Raw genomic sequence first — 13310 nt, 5'->3', positions numbered from 1 at the left:
CTACCTGAGTTTGTGTATGATCTTAGCGGTCGTAACTAAGATCCATTTGCTGTTCTCGGCCATTCTGAGGAGTGAGGTAACTTCAGAACAGGGGACAGCAGGCAGGGTTCACCTGCAAGGAGGTATGTTGCAGTATATTATTTTCTAAGGAATGGAATTGACTGAGAAAATACTGCTAATACCGATGTAATGTAAGTGCAGCCTTAAATGCAGTAGTAGCGACTGGTATCAGGCTGATATGTATGTATGTTTACACTGAGGTATTTCTAGGGAATGGAACTTCACTAAGAAAATACTGTATACATTTAAGTTATATTTGAGCCTCCACTGCAGTGAAAGCGACTAGCAGCAGGCTTATTAATAACATTTCATAATTTTATTTTTAAACGTTTACTGGCCTGTTAATCGTTTTTTTCTGAGGTACTTGGTGATAAAACTTTATGGGCATTATTTTTACCACATGGCTGTCGTTTGTTTATGAATAAAATCAGTTTACTGAGCTTCCCCACTGTTGTATTATGAGTGGGAGGGGCCTATTTTGGCGCTTTATTGCGCAGTAAAAATTCAGTCACAGTCTTCCTATTTCTTCCTCCATGATCCAGGACGTCTCTACAGAGCCCAGGGGTCTCCAAAACTAGTTTTGAGGGAGGTAATCACTCACAGCAGACCTGTGAGACTGTGTTTTGACTGTGATAAAAACGTTTATATTAAATTGTTATCCGTTTTTGGGTACTATGGGGTTAATCATCCATTTGCTGGTGGGTGCAATCCTTTGCTAACTTAATGCATTTACTGTGAAAATTTGGTTGCTATAACTAATTTGGTTCATTGTTATTTCAACTGTGACAGTTTTTTGTTCTTCTTAAAGGCACAGTAACGTTTTTTATATTGCTTGTAAATTTATTTGAAAAGTATTTTCCAAGCTTGCTAGTCTCATTGCTAGTTTGTTTAAACATGTCTGACACAGATGAATCTCTTTGTGCAATATGTTTAAAGGCCAATGTGGAGCCCAATAGAAATTTGTGTACTAATTGCATTGATGCTACTTTAAATAAAAGCCAATCTGTACATGTAAAGAAAATTTCACCAGACAACGAGGGGGAAGTTATGCCGACTAACTCTCCTCACGTGTCAGTACCTTCACCTCCCGCTCAGGAGGTGCGTGATATTGTGGCGCCAAGTACATCAGGGCGGCCCATACAAATCACTTTGCAAGACATGGCTAATGTTATGACTGAAGTACTATCTAAATTGCCAGAATTTAGGGGTAAACGCGATCACTCTGGGGTAAGAACAGAGTGCGCTGATAATAATAGAGCCATGTCTGATACTGCGTCACAATTTGCAGAACATGAGGACGGAGAGCTTCATTCTGTGGGTGACGGATCTGATCCAAGTAAACTGGACTCAGACATTTCAAATTTTAAATTTAAGCTTGAGAACCTCCGTGTATTACTAGGGGAGGTATTAGCGGCTCTGAATGATTGTAACACGGTTGCAATTCCAGAGAAAATATGTAGGCTGGATAAATATTTTGCGGTACCGACGTGTACTGACGTTTTTCCTATACCTAAAAGGCTTACAGAAATTGTTAACAAGGAGTGGGATAGACCCGGTGTGCCTTTTTCACCCCCTCCTATATTTAGAAAAATGTTTCCAATAGACGCCACCACATGGGACTTATGGCAGACGGTCCCTAAGGTGGAGGGGGCAGTTTCTACTCTGGCTAAGCGCACCACTATCCCGGTGGAGGATAGCTGTGCTTTTTCAGATCCAATGGATAAAAAGTTAGAGGGTTACCTTAAGAAAATGTTTGTTCAACAAGGTTTTATATTACAACCCCTTGCATGCATTGCGCCTGTCACGGCTGCGGCGGCATTCTGGTTTGAGTCTCTGGAAGAGACCATTAGCTCAGCTCCATTGGATGAGATTATAGACAAGCTTAAAGTCCTTAAGCTAGCTAATTCATTTATTTCTGATGCCGTAGTACACTTAACTAAGCTTACGGCTAAGAACTCCGGACTCGCCATTCAAGCGCGCAGAGCGCTGTGGCTTAAATCCTGGTCAGCCGATGTGACTTCTAAATCTAAATTGCTTAACATACCTTTCAAAGGGCAGACATTATTCGGGCCCGGTTTGAAAGAAATTATCGCTGACATTACTGGAGGTAAGGGCCATGCCCTGCCTCAAGACAGAGCCAAACCAAGGGCTAAACAGTCTAATTTTCGTGCCTTTCGTAACTTCAAGGCAGGAGCAGCATCAACTTCCTCCGCTCCAAAACAGGAAGGAACTGTTGCTCGCTACAGACAGGGCTGGAAACCTAACCAGTCCTGGAACAAGGGCAAGCAGGCCAGAAAGCCTGCTGCTGCCCCTAAGACAGCATGAAGTGAGGGCCCCCGATCCGGAAACGGATCTAGTGGGGGGCAGACTTTCTCTCTTCGCCCAGGCTTGGGCAAGAGATGTCCAGGATCCCTGGGCGTTAGAGATCATATCTCAGGGATATCTTCTGGACTTCAAAGCTTCTCCTCCAAAAGGGAGATTTCATCTTTCAAGGTTGTCAGCAAACCAGATAAAGAAAGAGGCGTTTCTACGCTGTGTACAAGACCTTTTACTAATGGGAGTGATCCACCCAGTTCCGCGGTCGGAACACGGACAAGGGTTTTACTCAAATCTGTTTGTGGTTCCCAAAAAAGAGGGAACCTTCAGACCAATCTTGGACTTAAAGATCCTAAACAAATTCCTAAGAGTTCCATCGTTCAAAATGGAAACTATTCGGACAATCTTACCTATGATCCAAAAGGGTCAGTACATGACCACAGTGGATTTAAAGGATGCCTACCTTCACATACCGATTCACAAGGATCATTATCGGTAACTAAGGTTTGCCTTCCTAAACAGGCATTACCAGTTTGTAGCTCTTCCCTTCGGGTTAGCTACGGCTCCAAGAATCTTTACAAAGGTTCTGGGCTCTCTTCTGGCGGTATTAAGACCGCGAGGAATATCGGTAGCTCCGTACCTAGACGACATTCTGATACAAGCGTCAAGTTTCCAAACTGCCAAGTCTCATACAGAGTTAGTTCTGGCATTTCTAAGGTCGCATGGGTGGAAGGTGAACGTAGAAAAGAGTTCTCTATTGCCACTCACAAGAGTTCCCTTCTTGGGGACTCTTATAGATTCTGTAGAAATGAAAATTTACCTGACAGAGGACAGGTTAACAAAACTTCTAAATGCTTGCCGTGTCCTTCATTCCATTCAACACCCGTCAGTGGCTCAATGCATGGAGGTAATCGGCTTAATGGTAGCGGCAATGGACATAGTACCTTTTGCACGCCTGCATCTCAGACCACTGCAATTGTGCATGCTAAGTCAGTGGAATGGGGATTACTCAGATTTGTCCCCTATGCTGAATCTGGATCAAGAGACCAGAGATTCTCTTCTATGGTGGCTTTCTCGGCCACATCTGTCCAGGGGGATGCCCTTCAGCAGGCCAGATTGGATGATTGTAACAACAGACGCCAGCCTGCTAGGTTGGGGCGCTGTCTGGAATTCCCTGAAGGCTCAGGGATCATGGACTCAGGAGGAGAGACTCCTTCCAATAAACATTCTGGAATTAAGAGCAGTTTTCAATGCCCTTCTGGCTTGGCCTCAGTTAGCAACTCTGAGGTTCATCAGGTTTCAGTCAGACAACATCACGACTGTGGCTTACATCAACCATCAGGGAGGGACAAGGAGTTCCCTAGCGATGATGGAAGTCTCAAAGATAATTCGCTGGGCAGAGTCTCACTCTTGCCATCTGTCAGCGATACACATCCCAGGCGTGGAGAACTGGGAGGTGGATTTCCTAAGTCGCCAGACTTTTCATCCGGGGGAGTGGGAACTTCATCCGGAGGTGTTTGCCCAACTGCTTCGGCGTTGGGGAAAACCAGATCTGGATCTCATGGCGTCTCGCCAGAACGCCAAGCTTCCTTGTTACGGATCCAGGTCCAGGGACCTGGGAGCGGTACTGATAGATGCTCTGACAGCACCTTGGGTTTTCAACATGGCTTATGTGTTTCCACCCTTCCCGATGCTTCCTCGATTGATTGCCAGGATCAAACAGGAGAGAGCATCGATAATTCTAATAGCGCCTGCGTGGCCACGCAGGACCTGGTATGCAGATCTAGTGGACATGTCGTCCTGTCCACCTTGGTCTCTACCTCTGAGACAGGACCTTCTGATTCAGGGTCCTTTCAAACATCCAAATCTAATTTCTCTGAGGCTGACTGCATGGAGATTGAACGCTTGATTCTATCAAAGCGGGGATTCTCGGAGTCAGTGATTGATACCTTAATACAGGCTAGGAAACCTGTTACCAGGAAAATTTACCATAAAATATGGCGTAAATACTTACATTGGTGCGAATCCAAGAGTTACTCATGGAGTAAGGTTAGGATTCCTAGGATATTGTCTTTTGTACAAGAAGGTTTAGAAAAGGGTTTATCTGCTAGTTCGTTAAAGGGACAGATCTCAGCTCTGTCTATCCTTTTACACAAACGTCTGTCAGAAGTTCCAGACGTTCAGGCTTTTTGTCAGGCTTTGGCCAGGATTAAGCCTGTGTTTAAAACTGTTGCTCCGCCGTGGAGCTTAAACTTAGTTCTTAACGTTTTGCAGGGTGTTCCGTTTAAACCCCTTCATTCCATTGATATCAAGCTGTTATCTTGGAAAGTTCTGTTTTTAATGGCTATTTCCTCGGCTCGAAGAGTCTCTGAGTTATCGGCCTTACATTGTGATTCTCCTTATCTGATTTTTCATTCAGACAAGGTAGTTCTGCGTACTAAACCTGGGTTCTTACCTAAGGTAGTCACTAACAGGAATATCAATCAAGAGATTGTTGTTCCATCATTGTGCCCTAACCCTTCTTCAAAGAAGGAACGACTTCTGCACAATCTGGACGTCGTCCGTGCCCTGAAATTTTATTTGCAGGCAACTAAAGATTTTCGCCAAACTTCTTCCCTGTTTGTCGTTTATTCTGGACAGAGGAGAGGTCAAAAAGCTTCGGCTACCTCTCTCTCTTTCTGGCTTCATAGCATAATACGTTTAGCCTATGAGACTGCTGGACAGCAGCCTCCTGAAAGAATTACAGCTCATTCTACTAGAGCTGTAGCTTCCACTTGGGCCTTTAAAAATGAGGCCTCTGTTGAACAGATTTGCAAGGCTGCAACTTGGTCTTCACTTCACACTTTTTCGAAATTTTACAAATTTGACACTTTTGCTTCTTCGGAGGCTGTTTTTGGGAGAAAGGTTCTACAGGCAGTGGTTCCTTCCGTGTAAAGATCCTGCCTGTCCCTCCCGTCATCCGTGTACTTTTAGCTTTGGTATTGGTATCCCATAAGTAATGGATGACCCGTGGACTGACTACACTTAACAGGAGAAAACATAATTTATGCTTACCTGATAAATTCCTTTCTCCTGTAGTGTAGTCAGTCCACGGCCCGCCCTGTTTTTACGGCAGGTCTAAATTTTAAATTAAACTCCAGTCACCACTGCACCCTATAGTTTCTCCTTTCTCGTTTGGTTTCGGTCGAATGACTGGGTATGACGTAGAGGGGAGGAGCTATATAGCAACTCTGCTTGGGTGATCCTCTTGCACTTCCTGTTAGGGAGGAGATATAATCCCATAAGTAATGGATGACCCGTGGACTGACTACACTACAGGAGAAAGGAATTTATCAGGTAAGCATAAATTATGTTTTTTTTTTACAGGTATATTTTGTATTCTGGATATGAAAATCACTAGGTTTTCCTGTGTGCCTTATTGTTTACGATCTTCCTGGAATTAAAAAAAAATAATTTTTAAAACTTGAATAGAAATGCTAAATAAAGAATACAAAAATACCCATTTTCTTGTGGTATTGGCAGTAATCCGTTTGGTCTATGGATTGTTTGTGTTATTACATACGTGACACTGAAGGCTCTCTTGTGCTTTCTCATCCAGAGAGAATATAAGCATGGAATGTCGCCGAATCCAGGAGAAGTTGTCGTCAGTGGGTTCCATCTTCAGCTGCTTGAACAACTATGATAGCCAAACCATGCGACTGTAAGGTTGCTCTGTGGGTAACCCTTCCACTACCGAAGGTGGCATCACTCAGCACACACACAATCAGTCAGAGCAGCTATAGGTTTTCTATGATTGGAATTTGGCAGGCACCTCAGTGACTGAAAATTCTAAAAATCTGATGTAAATTAAGTATTTTTGTTGTTAATTTAAATTGTGTTAAAAAAGATAACTTTCCCTGTCTCTTAAAGGGACATGAAACCCAGAATTTTTTTTTCATGATTCAGATAAAGCATTGAATTTATGTCTGTTATTTAATTTGTTTTGTTCTATTGGTATCCTTTGTTGAAAAGCATACCTAGGTAGGCGAAGGAGCTGGGATCTAGCTGTTGATTGGTGGCTGCACATATATGCCTCTTGGCATAAACTTACTAATGTGTTAGCTAGCTCCTAGCATTACATTGCTGCTTTTTCAATAAGGGATACCAAGAGAATGAAGCAAAATTGATAATAGAGGTACAATGGATAGTTGTTTAAAATTGTATTTTTAAACAATTTTTGGGTTTCGTGTCCATGAAATATTGAAAACAATTAGCCAAACCTACAGCGAGAACTACTGCCCCAACCTTGATAGAATTTGGAATATTACCTTTAGAGTGCTTTAGTGAAAATCAGACTACACACACTAACACACACCACATTCACACACAAACACACTACACAATACACACAATGCACATAAATAAGGTGTGCATACACACACACAGCACTTCTCTTTCTGGATGTGTTTGTAATATGACCCTGGGGAAGTCTTTAAAGGGACATTAAACCAAAAAAAATATTCCATGATTTAGTTAGAAAATACAATTTTAAACAACATTCCAATTTACTTCTATTATCTAATTTGCTTTATTCTTTAGACATCCTTTGTTGAAGAAATAGCAATGCACATGGGTGAGCCAATCACACGAGGCATCTATGTGCAGCCACCAATCAGGAGCTAATGAGCCTATCTAGATATGCTTTTCAGCAAAGGATATCAAGAGAATTAAGGAAATTAGATAATAGAAGTAAATAAGAAAGTTGTTTAAAATTGTATGGTCTTTCTAAATCATGAAAGAAAAAAAATTGGGTTTCACGTCCCTTTAAGAGTGATGGGGGAAACCAGATGCGTGGAATATGACTGCCCTTCACTTCAGAGGCCCAATGAAGGCAGAAACGATTGTCTGGGGTTGCCATGTTCCTTGTTCAGAGAGGAATTGCCTGATATTTTGGGGCTGGACTGACCTTGTTATAGGCAGGATCAGACTGATATACTTCAAGAAAGTTCTTCTATGTAAAAGCATTATTGGGCTAAAAGTGGCTGCTCCCAGGTGCTAAATCGTCATAGAGCAAGCTAACAAGTTATTGAGCTGGTGTTCATTCCTGAGAGAGCGCTTCTCTTTCTGTATGCGTATTTGTGTACACCCTGCAGCATGTGTAACTCATAAGTGTCCAGGAAAACATGGCTGAGGTGGCACCCCTATGTATGTGTATGTATATCTATCTATCTATCTATCACTTTAAGAACCATTTAATACCAGCCACATGCTTTTATAGGAGCTAGTCAAGTATTTCTGTATATAGATATAAGCCATAACATTCAGAGCCAGTAGTAACTTTGTAGGATTGTCAAACTAATAAACCTTTCTTATATTGAACCTACAATAGGGTAAACGTGTTTTAATCCATATGTGTATTTATATTGTGTGCATTTGTATTGCACAGGTACAGCTCAGTCCCCAAGGGAAATCGTGACTCTTATGAACAAGAGCAAGAGGAGGAGAGTCTCAGAAAACGACAGTCTGTAAGTTAAAATGTGCAAGGGTCTAGATGATTTATATGTTTGTATGATATTAAGTTTTATTGGGAATCTCTTCAACAATATCTAGAGGACAGAAAAACCTGATCTTTAGAGAATGATTAATATATATTTTAGAACACAGAGTTAAAGGGACAGTCTACTTGATTTTTTATTGTATAAAAAGATAAATAACACCTTCACTACCCATTTCCCAGCTTTGTACAACCAACATTGTTATATTAATATACTTTATAACCTCTAAATCTCTGCCTGTTTCTAAGCCCCTGCAGACCACCTTTTTCTTATGTCAGTGCATTTTATTAGCTTTTCACAGCTAGGCAGTGCTAGTTCATGTGTGCCATATAAATACCATTTGCTTACTACTGGGAAGTTATTTATGAAGCAACACTAATTGACAAAAATACAAGTTTGGAAATAGCACTGCGATAAGGGGCAGTCTGCAGAGGCTTAGATGGAAATGTAATCACAGAAGTAAAAATAATATTAACATAACAGTGTTGGTTATACAAAACTGGGGAATGGGTAATAAAGGGATTATCTATCTTTTTAAATAATAAGATTTTTGGGGTAGACTGTCCCTTTAAACAACAACGTTAGGTTCTCAACCTAGAATATTAATGCAAGGTAAAGCTGTCAAAAGGCAGTAGCACCACTAATATGCGCTGTGTTAGTGCCAATGCTATGTAGTATTGACTGGTGCAGTGCCAGCAAAACAATGTTTTACTAAAGCACTGGCAAATGATGGCGGGGTACAACAGTTCTAAAAAGAACTTTAAAACGTTAAATGAAGCTTTGATGATTCAGATATAGAAGTGTTTTTCAGTGTAAGGCCACAGGGGGCACCAGAGCATATAAGGGGAGACGCGGGAGCAGTGACACTTTGCTTTATCCTATGGAAACCACAAGCAGCAGCTGACTTTAGCAAAACATAGAATGGTTTTTAAGAGTTGACAATTACACATTATGGTGGAATAAGGTAGAGGGCGAGATGTAGGTGGAAGAAATGCACTGAGGTCAAAATTGCTCAGACACTGGCCTATATTTATCAAAGTCTGGCGGACCTGATCCGACAGTGCGGATCAGGTCCGCCAGACCTCGCTGAATGCGGAGAGCAATACGCTCTCCGTATTCAGCATTGCACCAGCAGCTCACAAGAGCTGCTGGTGCAATGCCGCCCCCTGCAGACTCGCGGCCAACGGGCCGCCAGCAGGGAGGTGTCAATCAACCTGATCGTACTCGATCGGGTTGATCTCCGGCGATGTCTGTCCGCCTGCTCAGAGCAGGCGGACAGGTTATGGAGCAGCGGTCTTTGTGACCGCTGCTTCATAACTGCTGTTTCTGGCGAGTCTGAAGACTCGCCAGAAACATGGGGCATCAAGCTCCTTTCGGATCTTGATAGATAGGCCCCACTGCATTGTGTTTGTTATCTTGAAAAAGTGTAAATGAGAGCTGTATCAGATTTAAATTCCCCAAAACTAAAAATAAATATGACAAATTCTTTAAAGAGAAAAAATAAAGTAACAAGTAACTTATATTATGGGGAGGGGGCGCTGTCTTGTAAATTTCATCAGAGGGGAAGCCCACTGAGTAAGACTTTGAAAATTTCTGAGATAGAGTAAGCAAGTTAACAAAAAAACAAAAAACTTTCCAATTTGCTTAAATTAGCAAATTTACTTAAAGGGGCATGAAACCCAAAATGTATTCCTTCATTATTCAGATAGCGCATACAATTTTAAAAACGTACCAATTTTATTCTATTATCTCATTTGCTTAGTTCTCTTTGTATCATTTATTGGAACGCATTCCTAGGTAGGCTTGGGAGGTAGGAGCTAGCTGCTAATTGGTGGCTGCACATATGTGCCTCTTGTTATTGGTTTACTGATGTTCTCAGCTAGCTCCCAGTAGTGCATTGCTGCTCCTTTAACAAAGGATACCAAGAGAATGATAAATGCAATTTTGTTATTGCACTCAATGGGGTCCATTTATTAAAATGCGGATGCTGCTTCGGAGCCCCATCGTTTCAGGTCCGCCTAAAACGGAAGTTAAGAAGGAGCGGTCGTAACACCGCTGCTCCTCAACTTTTAGGTGGCGGACTGAAATCATTCCGATCCGATCGGGATAATTGACGGCCCCTGCTAGCAGCCGAAATGCTTGTGCAATGTTAAATGCCAACAGCGCATCATGTCCGCTCGATTCTTAATAAACCTACACCTATATCTGAACCATTAACTTTTAAAGGACCACTCAATGCAGTAGAATTACATACGTATCCCCTGTGAGCTTGTGCACATGCTCAGTAGCATCTTACTCGCCAAAAAGTGTGAATATAAAAAGACTGAGCAAAATTTGATAATGGAATTAAATTGGAAAGTGTCTTAAAACTGCTGCTCTGTCTGAATCCTAAAAGTTTATTTTGACTTGAGTGTCCCTTTAATTTTGAGTTTCATGTACTTTTAATACAGCGTCTCATCAGATAGAGATGGGCAATGCATTTCATTGCAGTTTTGACACTTTTCTTCTGGCTTCTGTGATGTTATTTGTGAAATATCATGCCTATGATCAGTAATATTATTGATGGTATAATGTAATATGTGAGGGATGATGTGTAAACAAAAGCCCAGTGGTGGTGAGCACAAAATGTAATTTTACAGAGGTTGTTTTTTTATACATGAATGTGCTTTTTTAAGTCAACCTGTGTTTTTATCTGCATTTAGATCGGTAGTATCCTGTCTAATAGCTCCCATATCTCAGAGATGGAGGTTATACTGGGAAACATGCAACTTGAAATTGCAGAAGGACAGGATCAGATACTGGTCGATACAAGGTGAGTCCTTCTACTTACAGATTCATGTTTGTAGCAACAGCAGAATTTTAAGACCCAGTGATTATATGAGGAATGAGCTTGTGTTAGAGTGACTTGCTGCTATTACCCAAAGTGCAGCTGGAAATATTACTGCAGCCCATTTCAATCAATTATAATTCCCTAGTGAAATACATAACATGGTTTTTAATTTTTTTTCAAATTCAAGTAAATTCAAAATATAAAAAAAAAAAAAAGCACTATAACCCATTTATATCACACTTTTTAATCCCATTTGTGGCAAAAAAATAACGCCTATACCTTGCAAAGGGACTATTTAGCATTGGTTTTCCAATCCATAAAAAAACTATTTTTTTTCCTGGTAGTTTTTCAAAGCATTTTCTAACTTTTCAAGGTTTACAACAGTGGTTCACAAAGTGAGCAGTTCTGCCCCCTAGTGGGCTGTGAAATTACTGAGGGGAGCAGAAAACAGACACAAGATATGGATTACCATAGGGAGTGTTAGTAGGCAGGTTTGAGAGCCCAAGCACAATATTAGAAATGTGCTCTTCAGCCTAGAAGCCTAAACTTAAATAAATATCACTATGTATTTGAAGTTTTACTGCTCGTTGTTGTCAAGGCTTTCCCTTTAATAATAGTTTGGACTTAGCAGCAACTGACACACTTTCTGACTGCTATAGATTTCTGCCACTCTTATGGAAGTCTCACATTCTTTGTTTTACCAGTGCTGTACATTATGATGCCACATATTGCATTAAAGGGCCATTTTAGTGCACAAATGACATGCTTAAAGGGATATGAAACGTAAAAAATAGTTTTGTCTTAATAAAAAGATCACTTTAATTAATAACTTTTCATAATTCCTTACTTTAATTTATTCTTCATTGTTTCCTTGTAATCTTGGTTGTAAAATCTCTTAGTTTCCAAACCCACTCTTAGGACGCGTTATACGAGTCCTATCAGGGGGGTCTACCTGGGTAGGAAGACTATAGAGCTCATACCCAGTGTTTTCAGTGATGTTGCCTGTGACGCCAACAGCCCCTGCCACAGCTTCCAGAGAGTACCAGGCACGCTCAATCTATTGCAGAGTATGTCTGTGAGTGGAACGGCTGGATATAACTATATCGCGCAAAGAATCGCCCCTAGTAATAACAAGCAGTTGATAATGTTCTTTTTATGATTGAAACCCCTAATTTAATGATAAATTCTTATTTATTATGGCCAAGTTAAAAAAATTTGCACCGGCTACATCGTTCTCATTTATTATTGCAATTCCCACAATCAAATGCATTTACCTTCAGTGTGCACTTGTGAGCGAAAATGACCAATTGCACATGCACACTGGCATGCCATATTTCTGTAAATTTATTCATGAAAATAAACTCTCATTTGTCTGATTATTTAGGGCTAGATTATGCGTGGAGGAGTATTTAGCGCTTCCGCTAGAGCGCTAATTGCGCTTAAACTTGTTTACAGTAAATATATAGTTAAAACCTTTATCATGGGGGGCGGAGCCAGCCACAGAAGAGACATGACACACATTTCATGGGCTCCTGATAAACCATTTGATTTGGGGGTATGAATAATAAATCTCAGCAAAGTTTCTAATCTATATCTACTTCTGGGAAGAGCAACTATTGTAGAGACCCATCTGATGAGAATTTAAACACTTACTAAGACATTTATTTGGACCTCAGCCATTCACCACGAGGTAGCAGTGACTGTTGGCCTTACAGACGCAACCTGATACATGTGGAACTCTATACTACATAACCAAATATGGAGGATTTCATGTGCAGGTACTAGTACTGCTTGACAATTTTGCAGAGAAGATGCAGCACAGCCTCGTTAACCTAAAACTTACAAGCAGCACTGAGTTAACAAAGGAAGTCGATGCAATGTGGGTAATGGCGGATGGTATGGACCCTACAGCGAGCACAGATATTGCTAACATGGCAGGTTATATGCTGGAGTTCACCAAGGAGAGCGAGGGACCTCCCGCAATATTACAAACTGAAACTCCTCGTGTAAATAACTATCATTTGGAGAGAGCATTTGCAACGACTCAACCTGAGCATGAAGTGGAGACCGACATACTGCACCTACTCATACCTGCTCAACCTCCGGTTGTCCCATATTCGGATCCTACTACAGCTTTGATTTACTCTATGTTGAGCGAGCGAATAGAGCTACGCACCTCTAAACCGCTAACCTCTCCAATTCCACAGATCATTAAGCCAGCACGGGGGAATCGACTGTGGACACTCATCGCGGTCACATCCTCTGTCCTGTTCGCTTTCCACTCCAGATCCAGCCTTCCGAGGGATACTAATCTGTGGCCATCTATGCTGGGATATGTTAGAATTGGTGTGGGCTAGCTGCCAACCTGCACATGGCTTATGGAGGTGAGCAGGGGACTCCTCACAGCTCTCTACGTTCTGGATCACCTATAACCACATGGATCCTCTACCAAGTGTCTGGGGTCTAAGTTTGAGCTAGTATGGAGGTTGATAACCATCCGACAATATAGGTTAAATAGCTGTGTCTGTTATGCTTGTTTATTTAAATTTCATTAAGACGTGTTTTATATA

General features: G+C 41.3%; 1 protein-coding gene across 2 annotated transcripts in view; it reads left to right on the top strand.

Annotated features, from left to right (window-relative positions):
- Positions 1 to 13310, top strand: part of IKBKE (inhibitor of nuclear factor kappa B kinase subunit epsilon) — a 277152-nt gene that overhangs the window by 189038 nt on the left and 74804 nt on the right. Inside the window, exons 12-14 of one of the 2 annotated variants that reach the window (XM_053706595.1) lie at positions 5975 to 6076; positions 7802 to 7880; positions 10613 to 10722. In XM_053706595.1, the coding sequence (XP_053562570.1) occupies positions 5975 to 6076; positions 7802 to 7880; positions 10613 to 10722 (291 nt within the window). The remainder of the gene's footprint in view (positions 1 to 5974; positions 6077 to 7801; positions 7881 to 10612; positions 10723 to 13310) is intronic. The other variant, XM_053706599.1, reaches the window with a different exon arrangement.

This window comes from Bombina bombina, chromosome 3, assembly GCF_027579735.1.
Source record: "Bombina bombina isolate aBomBom1 chromosome 3, aBomBom1.pri, whole genome shotgun sequence".
Lineage (NCBI taxonomy): Eukaryota > Metazoa > Chordata > Amphibia > Anura > Bombinatoridae > Bombina > Bombina bombina.
This window is presented reverse-complemented; position numbering and strand designations above follow the sequence as displayed.